General features: G+C 46.0%; 1 protein-coding gene across 4 annotated transcripts in view; it reads right to left on the reverse strand.

Annotated features, from left to right (window-relative positions):
- Positions 1–13,394, reverse strand: part of LOC141265130 (ATP-dependent translocase ABCB1-like) — a 1,603,396-nt gene that overhangs the window by 766,867 nt on the left and 823,135 nt on the right. For all 4 annotated transcript variants that reach the window (XM_073677832.1, XM_073677833.1, XM_073677831.1 and 1 more), the window contains exons 17-18: positions 11,908–12,159; positions 9,562–9,708 (exon numbers count right to left, since the gene is read on the reverse strand). In XM_073677832.1, coding sequence (XP_073533933.1) covers positions 9,562–9,708; positions 11,908–12,159 — 399 coding nt within the window. The remainder of the gene's footprint in view (positions 1–9,561; positions 9,709–11,907; positions 12,160–13,394) is intronic.

Here is a 13,394-nt window from a genome sequence, read left to right on the forward strand (position 1 = left end):
ACGAACACCCATGGTTTTAAATAGCGTTCCTGTAGTTTCCGATTTGTCACAGCGACCACGTGTGAATAGCTTCACTGACACACTGCTACAAACTGTAAATGGAGGACAGAAATGGCTGGATTTGTACAGCAGTTATATGTGATACGTCTGACGGACACCCACGGTTTTAAATAGCGGCCCTGTAGTTTCCTATTTGTCACAGTGACCACGTGTGAATAGCTTCACTGACACACTGCTACAAACTCTAAATGGAAGACAGAAATGGCTGGATATGTATTATTATTATTACTTATTTATATAGCGCCATTCATTCCATGGTGCTGTACATAAGAAGGGGTTATGTTACGGATCCCGGTGGTGGAACCTCTGTGCTGTGATACAAGGAGGAACCAGAGGAGCATAACTAAGTAATAGGAAAAATGATGATCCAGCTCCACAGACTCCAATAGTAAAAACAAATTTCTGTTATTTAGAATTTTTTTTAAATATCCAGATGGCGATAATGTAACTCCAGCTGGCAGAAGAACGATACTAGAAGGGAAACACAGGGGCACCGAGGAGGGGTAGCGCACCCCTCCTTGGTGATAGACAGCTAGTCGGGCACGGCTGATAGACAGGCTGGCAGGCACTGCTGCTAGATAGGCAAGTGGACACGGCTGATAGACAGGCAGGCGGGTACAGCTGATAGACAGGCAGGCGGGCATGGCTGATAGGCAGGCTGGCGGCATTGGAACCTGAGGGCTGAGGAGAGTGTTAGCACACAAACAACAACCTTGCACAGGCACCTCAATTTTGGAGGAGGTGACTTATACTGGGGCAGTCCTCTGGCCACTGGGACTCTTTAGGACGGCGCGCACGGCCCCTTTAAGAGGGAGGGAGAGCGTGCGCACCCTAAGTACAGTGCCCAGGGAACTGCACGTGGTGCATGCACCCCAGGCAGATGCAGCAGGGGAGCCAGAGGACGCCGGACCGGGACCACGGCGGCGAGGGTTACATACCAGATACAGATATTACTTACAGTAAACAAAACTAACAATGATAGACTGGTGCATTAGAAGAGGACCCAGCTTTTGCAGGCTTACATTCTACAGGAATGGGGAGGAGACAGTAGGTTGTGGGGTTGCAGTAGTTCCGATGTTGTTGAGGTGGCAGCAAGCAAGGACATGGCAGACTGTAAGCTTGTTTGAAGAGATAGGTTTTCAGGTTCCGTCTGAAGGATCCAAATGTGGCAGATTATCGGACGTGTTAAGGCACAGAATTCCATAGGATGGGGGATATTCAAGAGAAATCTTGGAGGCAATTGGGTGAGGAACGAATAAGTGTGGAGGAGAGAAGAAGGTCTTGGGAGGACCGGAGATTACGTAAGGGAATATATTGGGAGATTATTCAGAGATGTATAGAGGAGAAAGGTTATGGATGGCTTTTTAGGTCAGTGTTAGTAGTTTGAACTGGATAAACTGGGCAATTAGGAGCCAGTGAAGGGATTTGAAAAGGGGGGTAGCAGAGGAGTAGCGAGGCGAGAGATGAACTAGTCACGCAGCAGAGTTAAGGATGGACTGGAGGGGTGAGAGAGCATTAGCAGGTAGGCCACAGAGGAGGATATTGCAGTAGTCAAGGCGGGAGATGATAAGGGCATGTACAGGCAGTTTAGTAGATTTAAGGTTGAGGAAAGGACGGATTCTCTAAATATTTTTGAGCTGGAGGCGACAGGAGGTGGCGAGAGTTGGATGTGGGGTTTCAAAGACAGGGCAGAGTCAAGCGTTAATCCGAGGCAGTACAGGGGAAAGTGTGATGTCATTTATTTTGATAGAAAGATCAGGTGGGGAAGATATGCGAGATGGGGGAAAGATGATGAGTTCAGTTTTGCCCACATTGAGCTTGAGGAAGCGAGAGGAGACGAAGGAGGATATGGCTGATAGACTTGCTGAGATTCTGGACAGCAGAGAGGTGACATCAGAGACAGAGAGGTAGATCTGGGTGTCATCAGCGTACAGATGGTACTGGAAGCCATGGGGTTTTATGAGCTGTCCCAGTCAAGGGGTATAGATTGAGAAGAGTAGGGGTCCTAGGACAAAGCCTTGAGGGACTCCAACAGAGAGGGGGCGGGATGAGGAGGTAGTGTGGGAGTGGGAGACACTAAATGTGCAGTTAGAAGTGTATGAGGAGACCCAAGATAGGGCAAGGTTTTTGATGCCAAAGGAAGAGAGGATCTGTAGTAGAAGGCAGTGGTCAACTGCGTCAAAGGCAGAGGACAGGTCAAGAAAGAGTACAGAGAATTGTCTGTTAGCTTTGGATGTAAGTAAGTCATTAGTCATTTTGGTAAGGGCAGATTCGGTGGAACGGTGGGGGCGGATGCCAGCTTGTCAGTTGTCAAAGAGAGAATTAGATGAGAAGTGAGAGGAAAGTTCAGCGTGAATGTGTTGCTCAAGGAGTTTGGAGGCAAATGGGAGCAGCGATATGGGGCGGTAGCTGGACAAGGCAGTTGGGTCATGGGATGGCTTTTTGAGGATGGGCGTGATTGTGGCATGTTTGAAGGCAGCGGGGAAGGTACCAGAAGTTAGTGAAAGGTTGAAGAGATGGGTTAGGGATGGGATGAGTGTGGGGGAGAGGTTGGGGAGGAGGTGGGATGGGAAGGGGTCGAGTGCACAAGTGGCGAGGTGTGATTTGGAGAGGAGACGAGTAAGGTCTCCTTCAGTGATGTTGGAAAGGGAGGTTATGGGGGAAGGGCAATGGTCTGGAAGACAAAGGGGTTGTGGTGGTTGGACAGTAAAGACTTGCCTTGTTTGGTCAATTTTGTTTTTGAAGTGTGTGGCAAACTCCTCAGCAGAGATGACAGAGGTCGGAGGGAGCAGTGGAGGGCAGAGGAGAGAGTTAAAAGTGTTGAATAACTGTTTGGGGTTGTAGGATAAGGAAGATATGAGGGTTGTGAAGTAGGCTTGTTTAACAGAGGTGAGGGCTGATTTGAATGCTAGTGTTGCTTGTTTGAATGCAGTGAAGTCATCTTGCGAATGTGTTTTCTTCCAATGCCGCTCCTCAACCCTGGATGCTTGCCGAAGCTGTTTAGTGAGGTTGTTGTGCCAGGTTGTCTATTGACTCATCGCACTCTGCCATGCACAAGAGGGACGACCGAGTTAATAGCTGATGCAAGAGTAGCATTGTAGAAAGCAGTGGCGCTGACTGTGTCATGGAGTGAAGATATGGATGTCAGAGGTAAAATAGAGTCAGAGAGTGTGTGTGTGTCTAGATGTGCAAGGTATCTGCAGGGGTGTGCTAGTTGCTGGACATGGATGACAGGTGAGGAGGACATGGATGAGAATGTGAGTAGATGGTGGTCAGATAGGGGTAGGGGGGAAGGTTGTGAGGTTAGATAGGGAGCAGAGTCGGGTGAAGATGAGGTCTAGTGTGTGTGTCTGTGTGGGTAGCTGAGAAGGACCACTGAGTAAGTCCAAAGGATGAAGTAAGCAACAGGAGTTTGGATGTTGCTGACTGGCGAGTGTCAGTGGGTATGTTGAAATTACCCATGATGATTGTGGGTATGTCAGCAGTGAGAAAGTGGAGAAGCCAGGTGGAGAATTGGTCAATAAAGGCAGTGACCGGGCCTGGAGGTCGGTATATGACAGCCACTTGGAGGTTGGAGAGAGAGTAGATGTGGACAGAGTGGACTTCAAAAGAAGGGAGAATGAGGGAGGGAAGAAGTGGGATAGGGCTAAAGGTGCAGTTGGTGGAAAGGAGAAGACCCACTCCTCCACCATGTCTGTTACCAGGGTGAGGAGTGTGGGTGAAGTGGAGGCCACAGTAACACAGTGCAGCAGGGAAGGCAGTGTCGGAGGGTGTCAATCATGTCTCTGTGATGCCCAGACAGAAGAGATTACAAGAGGTAAAGAGGTTGTGGACAAAATGGAGCTTGTTGCAGACAGAGGGGGCGTTCCAGAGTGCTCCAGAGAGAGGGAGCAGGGGGGTGGGCGTCCGGGGCACGGGTTTTACGTAGGAGTGGTTGCGGTAGTTTGTAGTTGGTTGGAAACAATAGGACAGGGAATTGGTGGGAGGTGTAAGCTGTGGGGGTCCAAGATTGAAAGATATGTCGACAGCAGTGAGAAGAGGCAGAGAAAGGGAGAGCAGGTGGGAGAAGGAGAGTTTTCGGCTTGTTTTATGCTTTGGTCGGATAGATCTGAGGTTGAGGAGCAGATCTGCAGATGAGGTCAAGTGGGGAGATAAGAGGGAAGGAGAGATAATTATTTGGTTAGAGGGTGCTGGGGTTAGGGGATAGCGAAGGAGAGTAAGAATTAATGGTGTAATGACATTAAGGACATATGTAAGCATAATGAAGGTTTAAGTGTGAATGAGAAAGAGGAACTAAGTGCAATTAATAAATGGTTATTCATACCTTCTGGTCATTTCTGGCCCATTTCTGGCATATTTCTGTTAGACCCGTACTGTAGTTATATGTGATACGTTTGACCCTGACGGACACCCACGGTTTTAAATAGTGTCCCTGTAGTTTCCTATTATTGCCAGCAACCATCTGTGAATAGCTTTATTGACACACTGCTACAAACTGTAAAAGGAGGACAGAAATGGCTGGATTTGCACCACAGTTATATGTGATACGTCTGACAGACACCCACTGTTTTAAATAGCGGCCCTGTAGTTTTCTATTTGTCACAGTGACCACATGTGAATAGCTTCACTGACACACTGCTACAAGCTCTAAATGGAGGACAATATTTTCCACATTCACTACATATTTCTAGATTTTTATCGCTGTAATATGGGATCACGTCTGATGATGGCAAAGATCTGGCTGTATTCTGCAGTACTAACAAGCAAATTGAGCAGTAAAATAGTGAACTCTGGATTGCTTTTTAAGCAAATAATCAAGATTAAGATAAAAATATAGCCCTGGCCCCTGATATCTGGGGCTATGTCTACAGATATTTGTAACAGCATGATCAGACAGAACGTGCAATGGACCCTCTTGTGCGGTATACCCTGTCACAAACCCTGCCTGCCTGCCTAACTCCTGCTATCACCTTCACCACTGAATATATGCAGCTGGATTAGTCCTCAGAAGGACTGTTAGTTCAGATGGATATATATCTTGCTCTATAATACCTACAGTACAGACCAAAAGTTTGGACACACCTTCTCATTGAAAGTTTTTTCTGTATTTTCATGACTATGAAAATTGTACATTCACACTGAAGGCATCAAAACTATGAATTAACACATGTGGAATTATATACTTAACAAAAAAGTGTGAAACAACTGAAAATATGTCTTATATTCTAGGTTCTTCAAAGTAGCCACCTTTTGCTTTGATGACTGCTTTGCACACTCTTGGAATTCTCTTGATGAGCTTCAAGAGGTAGTCACCGGAAATTGTTTTCACTTCACAGGTGTGCCCTGTCAGGTTTAATAAGTGGGATTTCTTGCCTTATAAATGGGGTTGGGACCATCAGTTGTGTTGTGCAGAAGTCTGGTGGATACACAGCTGATAGTCCTACTGAATAGACTGTTAGAATTTGTATTATGGCAAGAAAAAAGTAGCTAAGTAAAGAAAAACGAGTGGCCATCATTACTTTAAGAAATTAATGTCAGTCAGTCCAAAAAATTGGGAAAACTTTGAAAGTGTCCCCAAATGCAGTTGCAAAAACCATCAAGCGCTACAAAGAAACTGGCTCACATGAGGACCGCCCCAGGAAAGGAAGACCAAGAGTCACCTCTGTTTCTGAGGATAAGTTTATCCGATTCACCAGCCTCAGAAATTGCAGGTTAACAGCAGCTCAGATTAGAGACCAGGTCAGTGCCACACAGAGTTCTAGCAGCAGACACATCTCTACAACAACTGTTAAGAGGAGACTTTGTGCAGCAGGCCTTCATGGTAAAATAGCTGCTAGGAAACCACTGCTAAGGACAGGCAACAAGCAGAAGAGACTTGTTTGGGCTAAAGAACACAAGGAATGGACATTAGACCAGTGGAAATCTGTGCTTTGGTCTGATGAGTCCAAATTCGAGATCTTTGTTTCCAACCACCGTGTCTTTGTGCGACGCAGAAAAGGTGAACGGATGGACTCTACATGCCTGGTTCCCACCGTGAAGCATGGAGGGGGAGGTGTGATGGTGTGGGGGTGCTTTGCTGGTCACACTGTTGGGGATTTATTGAAAATTGAAGGCATACTGAACCAGCATGGCTACCACAGCATCTTGCAGCAGCATGCTATTCCATCCGGTTTGCGTGTAGTTGGACCATCATTTATTTTTCAACAGGACAATGACCCCAAACACACCTCCAGGCTGTGTAAGGGCTATTTGACCAAGAGGGAGAGTGATGGGGTGATACGCCAGATGACCTTGCCTCCACAGTCACCAGACCTGAACCCAATCGAGCTGGTTTGGGGTGAGCTGGACCTCAGAATGAAGGCAAAAGGGCCAACAAGTGCTAAGCATCTCTGGGAACTCCTTTAAGATTGTTGGAAGACCATTTCCTGTGACTACCTCTTGAAGCTCATCAAGAGAATGCCAAGAGTGTACAAAGCAGTCATCAAAGCAAAAGGTAGCTACTTTGAAGAACCTAGAATATAAGACATATTTTCAGTTGTTTCACACTTTTTTGTTAAGCATATAATTCCACATGTGTTAATTCATAGTTTTGATGCCTTCAGTGTGAATGTACAATTTTCATAGTCATGAAAATACAGAAAAAACTTTCAATGAGAAGGTGTGTCCAAACTTTTGGTCTGTACTGTATATCTAACTATTACACCATCAATTATGTCCCTAGCTCAAAAGCATCTCTACCTACTCTGCCTGTTTCTGGGTTAAACTGTGATGAGCAAAAGGGCATCAGGTCTTACATGTGCTTCTCACAAAATTAGAGTATCATCACACATTTAATTTATTTCAGTTATTGAATAAAAAAGTGAAACTCATATATTATATAGAGTCATTACAAACAGAGTGATGCATTTCAAGTGTTTATTTCTGTTCATGATTATGGATTACAGCCAATGAAAACACAAAAGTCATTATCTCAGTAAATTAGAATAATTAACAAAAAACACCTGCAAAGGCTTCCTACACATTTAAAAAGGTCCCTTAGTCGGTTTCAGTAGGCTCCACAACCAGGGGGATGACTGCTGACTTGACAGATGTCCAGAAGGCAGTCATTGACACATTCCACAAGGACAGTAAGCTACAAAAGGTCATTGCTAAAGAAGCTGGCTGTTCACAGAGTGCTGTATCCAAGCATATTAATGGAAAGTTTAGTGGAAGGAAAAAGTGTGGTAGAAAAAGGTGCACAAACAACTGGGATAACTGCAGCCTTGAAAGGATTGTTAAGAAAAGATTCACAAGGACTAGACTGCTGCTGGAGTCATTGCTTCAAGAGCCACCACACACAGACATATCCAGGGCATGGGCTACAAGTGTCGCATTCCTTGTGCCTAGCCACTCATGACCAATAGACAATGCCAGGAGTGTCTTACCTTGGCAAAGGAGAAAAAGACTTGGACTGATGCTCAGTGGTCCAAGGTGTTGTTTTCAGATGAAAGTAAATGTTGAATTTCTTTTGGAAATCAAGGTCCCAGAGTCTGGAGGAAGAGAGGAGAGGCCACAATCCAAGCTTCTTGAGGTCTAGTGTAAAGCTTCCACGATTAGTGATGGTTTGGGGAGCCATGTCATCTGCTGGTGTAGGTCCACTGTGTTTTATCAAGACCAAAGTCAGCGCAGCCCTCTACCAGGAAATTTTAGAGCACTTCATGTTCCCTCTGCCGACAAGCTTTTTGGAGATGGAAATTTCATTCTCCAGCAGGACTTGGTACCTGTCCACACTGCCAAAAGTACCAATAATTGGTTTAAAAACAACAGTAACACTGTGCTTGATTGGCCAGCAAACTCGCCTGACCTTAACCTTGTCAAGAGAAAGATGAGAGACACGAGACCCAACAATGCAGACGAGCTGAAGGCCGCTATCAAGGCGACTTGGGCTTCCATAACACCTCAGCAGTGCCACAGGCTGATCGCCTCCATGCCACGCTGCATTGATGCAGTAATTGATGCAAAAGGAGCCCTGACCTAGTATTGAGTGGATTTACTGAACATGCATTTCAGTAGGCCAACATTTCGGATTTTAAAAACATTTTTCAAGCTGTTGTTATAAAGTATTCTAATATACTGAGATAATGACTTTTGTGTTTTCATTGGCTGTAAGCCATAATCATCAACATTAAGGGTATGTGCACACGATGCAGAAATGAAGCAGAAAATTTCTGCATAATTTCTGCATCTCCCTGGCAGAAAAAAAGCATGCAGATTGTGCATGCGTTTTTCCTGCAGAATACATGCGGATCCACATGCGGATTCACATGCGTTTCCGCATGCAGATTGACAAGCGCTTTCCAGGCGATTTTAGCATCACCTGGAAAGTGCTTGACAACTAGGTCACACTATATAAATCCATGCAAACAGCATGGATTTATATAGTGTGACCCGGGAGAGTGTATATACTTGCCTCCGATGGCCCGCGCTGTCCTGCTCACTCCGTTCTCCCGGCTGCCGGCAACTTTGAATTGAAAGACCTGCCGACGTCAGCGTCACGTGACCCGTCACATGACTCTGACGTCAGCGCAGGTCCTTCAACTAACTGCAAGTGCCGGGAAGCAAGCAGGAGCGCTGCGCGGGCCGACAGATGGTAAATATATATATATTTTTTATTTTATTCTTGTTTTACAGCTTTTTTAATGGTACCTGGGTGTGGATGAGACTCTCCTCTCCTCCACACCCGGGTACCATCCGCACATTAGAACGCGCCAATAACGCAAGTACAGATGCAGTCTTGCGGAATTGGCGCGTTCTAATGCAAGTCAATGGCGGCGAAAACGCCGCGTTTACGCAAAATTAATTGACATGCTGCGGATTTTTGAGCGCAGCGTTTACGCTGCGGAAAAATCCGCGTCATGGGCACAGCACATGCGGATTTCAATTGGGGAACATTGCTGCCCTTCTACCATGCGTTTTTCAAGCGTTTCCGCGGCATTTACGCAACTGCAAAAACGCCGCGGAAACGCATTAAATACGCATCGTGTGAACTCAGCCTAACAGATATAAACACTTGAAATAGATCACTCTGTTTGTTATGACTCTATATAATATTTGAGTTTCACTTTTTGTATTGAAGAACTGAAATAAATTAAATTTTTGAGGATATTCTAATTTTGTGAGAAGCATATGCATATTTACCTGATGACACTATGCAGCCAGCCAATCACTGTAATGCCACAACCAACATGGCTACAGCATTACAGTGTGTTGCAAGCAATCTCTACATGGTCATTGGCTCTCTAAAGAGCGCCAAACATGCAGGGCGGGTACCCGAGCTCCCGCCTTAGAACCCAGAAGTACTCGCCGAGTGCTGAGCATATCGAGCAGGCTCACTCATCACTAATCACAAACTTTACAACACATATTCAGTGCATAAACTGTCACAGTGATAAACTATCATGCCAGAAAACCATAATATAACAGTTTTGTCAAATATATGTAACATGGAACTTAGACACCTACCCCAATAGACTTTGACAATGCAATTGCAAATGATGGAATAACAATCCCAGATATAGCAGCAAATATCAGTCCAATCACAACGTATATCCACTCTGGTTTGCCTAACTCTAAAATTCTTCTTAGAAGTGCAATGGATATATCCCGTGCCTGCAAAGAACATGGAGGAAATAATACATCAAGACTACAATGAAAATATTATTATGCTATTATTACTACTGATATTATTGGTGGTAAATTAATTATAATGACTATTGTTATTATTATTAAGAAGACACTCATGTAGTATGATCTGAGCCATTACTATTGCAGCAGGTCAACTATAACCACTAGATGGCAGCATTTACTATGTGGTTGTAGAGGTTGTAGAAAACGTGGGATGAACTGTGTCTAATGAAATGCACAAAGGTTATGATTACAATTATTTCTAATCTTGTTGCACGACATGTCTACATTTTGTAAGTTCTGTCCAATATATTATGTTGAAGGCATCATTTTATTAGGGTTTAATTCATATGTCAGTCATTTTTCTCGTATGAAAAAAACAGACTGTTTTTTATCACTGTTTTGGGTCCAATTTCCATCACTTTAAAGCTTCTCCTTTTAAGCTACTATGATAAAAGGGCAGCACTAGGTTGCATTTTACATGCCACCAGCTTGCAGTTTGAATTTATCATGGCCACAAAGAGCTATATGGGTGAGTTTGGTCCAGATCAGATTTGGAATGTTTCCGTTTTGGGGGGAAGGGGTGTTTTGCTTGCAGGCCATACGGCCTGCAAAATAACATGAACACATAAACAGTTTTATAGACTATAATGTGTGTGAAATACACAGGTAGAACTCTTACCTGAAAAATGGACATATGAATGAGACCTAAATATTTAGTGCAAAAATAAAAAAAAACTATTTTTCATTGTAAAGTGACAAGTCTGTCTCCGGTTATAATCATTTGGGTTAAATTTCCCAAAATCGGTGTATTATAGTATTAGCATTGTGTGGCGCCCCTGGGGGTTCAGTCACTACAGAGGTACTGCACCTCACCCAGAGGTGTGGTATCTACTTTTCTCAGGTAAGGAGGGAGTGCTGCCCGGAACCCCAGCACCAGCATCCAACACTACACTGCTCCAGGCGGGATAGAAGGGCAAAACGCAATGTGTTTTCTGCTGAGCCCTGTCCCTGGCTAGAGTGGGGGGGAACCCAAAGGTAGGGGGAACCAGTAGAGGGTGTGGGTGGAGGAAGTAGTTTAGGGGAGCACTTTGAAAGTAGGTATAAAAAGGGAAGCCATCTTAGGGTGGCAGATCAGTAAGAGGAGTGAGTGAGGAGAAGTCAGTCTGGGAGCAGAGTCTCTTTAGGAGCTCTGCTCCACAAGTAGGGCCCAGTCCTAGAGGCCCAGGAGGGGAGCAGAGGAGTAGGCTCCGTTTTGTTGAAGGGATCCCAGGTAGTACGGCAAGTGCAGGACGGCACCCGTATGCCCCGAATCTGTCAGAAGACAGAAGGATCGTAGGCCGCAAGAAGGGGACCGGCCCCTGGACCAGCCGTGTTACTTCAGGTCTCGGCTGGGAAAACCGGAGGCTTCTGGCTTATATAGCTCAGTTGCCAAAGCCTAATTCTAATCTCCGTGAGGGTCAAGTAGGTCCGGGAACTCCAGCAAGACAAGAGGGACTTCAGAGCACCCGAGCGGGACTGAGAGTGGGGAAGCGCAGGGCAGGAGGGAGAAGACCCAGCGTGAAGACGGTCTAGTGAGGAACACAAGAAAGCGGGGTTCTGTCAGGTATTCCTAAATCACCTGAGGAAGAGCTGAACCCCTGTTCTGGTGAACGCAGCGCGACGTGGGAGGCTGTAAGCTGACAGTGCAACCTGAGGAACTTAACAACTGTGAGTAAAGACTCGGATGACTGCACCGCACTGCCTCCGTCCATTCTTTCCTCTGCGCCATCTTTCCCCCTGCACTACAACGCCCAGCGCAACCAATACCTACACTGCCCTGGAGCTAGCTCTTCCTCTGGAGAGCCATACCATCCCTGCTGCAGTAACATCAGCTTCAGAGGACTGCTCCGCAGCGGCGGCTCCATCTAGCCGCAATCCACAGGTGGCGTCACGAACACTTCCCAAAACCCATACAAACAACAATCCCCTTTTTGTTGACCGCCCTGGTCCACGGACCGGGCCAGCCACCGTGATATCCCCAACCAGCATCCCTAGGCCCGGCTGCCGAGTACCCCAAGGCACTTTGGTTCATATTTTGCCCTTGTAGAAGCAGATCTATCCATGTACATGCACCCTTCATGTGTCTTTTTTGGTATAATATTCAAGGCCCTTGTTTAATATTATACCCTCGTCACCTCTTACTTCATTTGCAACTCCAGATTTTTTCATACTAGTTTTTTTTTCTAAAGGATCCTCTTTACTTATTCTTCTAATTGAACCATTTTGGAAGCTTCCACTTTTTATAGGTGCCAGCATGTTCTCAACATCTTGAAAAGTTGGCTGGAAGTCTTCTTCATCTTGAATTAAACTATTGTCAAATGCTGCACCAGAATTTTCATTATCAAAAGGATTCTCCGAACAATTATTTTCTGCATGGTTTCCATTGCCTTGGTTCTAAAAAAAATGTGCCAAGAAAACTATTATTTATTACAGGATAAAGGTTCTAGTAATAATTTTTCATACAAAAAATAATCATAAAAAAACTAATTCTGCTACACAATTCCATCAGCATTCACAACAATTAATATTACAGAAAGTTCCACTCACATTCAGCCACTAAGCCTCGCATTTGTGAATGAGGATAACATCATATTTCGATGTAGCTTAAAAGTGGGGCCCTGGAGTTGATGCTACTGGTGGGCCCTTGGCTCCCCAGTCTGTCACAGAGTCCATATGTGTGTTACAGACTGCCTTTGTTTTTTCACAGGCGTTTGTCAGTGTTGGCCTGACAGATAGCCAGCACAAAGTCTATCAGGTTTCAAGGGAGCCCTGGCCTTTAACCTTTAATTCCTATCCAGGGATAGTGACTTACGAAGAGGCCCTATGTTGAGTCGTCGTAGTAGTCATTTACCAGTAGTGGAGCTGGCAGGAATAGTGAGGTCCCTGATGCGCCCCCTGGGAAGTGGGGTACTCTGCAGCCGGGCCTATGGATGCCAGTACGGCGGGGATATCACGGTGGCCGGCCCGGTCCGTGATCCAGGGCGGTCAATGAAAAGGGGGGGGATTATTATTTATATGGGGATTTGGAAAGATCGTGACGCCACCTGTGGAATGTGGCTAAGGGGAGCCGCCGCTGCGGAGCAGTCCTCTGGAGCTGGTGATACGGCAGCAGGGATGGTGTAGCTCTCCACAGGTAGAGCTAGCTCCAGGGCAGCGTGGGGTGTAATGGATGGTGGTGCAGGGGAGAGATGGCAGGACGGTCCCAGAGGAAAGACGGACACTCACACAGGGGTAAGCTTCAGTACCTTTACTGGTGGTGATGCAGGCACGGTCCAGGGTACTCCGGACGAAGGGCGCACTTCTGGACTCTCCCCAGTGAGCGGGTATAGGGCCTCCTGATCCGTGGCTTTATTCTCTAAGCTTCTGGCCTGCCTGGAAATAGGCCTAGTTTGGTTACTGTCTCTCCTTGCACCTGCTGACCTGGTGGTAGGGCCTTCTCTTTGGAGATCACTCTCCCTGGACGCTGGGACCTCCGTGACTCCGAGCCCTGGCACTGCAATCAGCATTTGGTGAACCTGGGACCTGTAGTCCTCGAAGGGTTCCGGTGGTTCCTACTGGGCATTAAGGGTCCCTGTAGGCGCGGACCCGGTGTCTGGTATATATATCGGGGTGAGCCTGGTATGCGCCTC

This window comes from Phyllobates terribilis, unplaced genomic scaffold, assembly GCF_046119375.1.
Source record: "Phyllobates terribilis strain yellow unplaced genomic scaffold, ASM4611937v1 Scaffold_4__5_contigs__length_816908805, whole genome shotgun sequence".
NCBI classification, from domain to species: Eukaryota; Metazoa; Chordata; class Amphibia; order Anura; family Dendrobatidae; genus Phyllobates; species Phyllobates terribilis.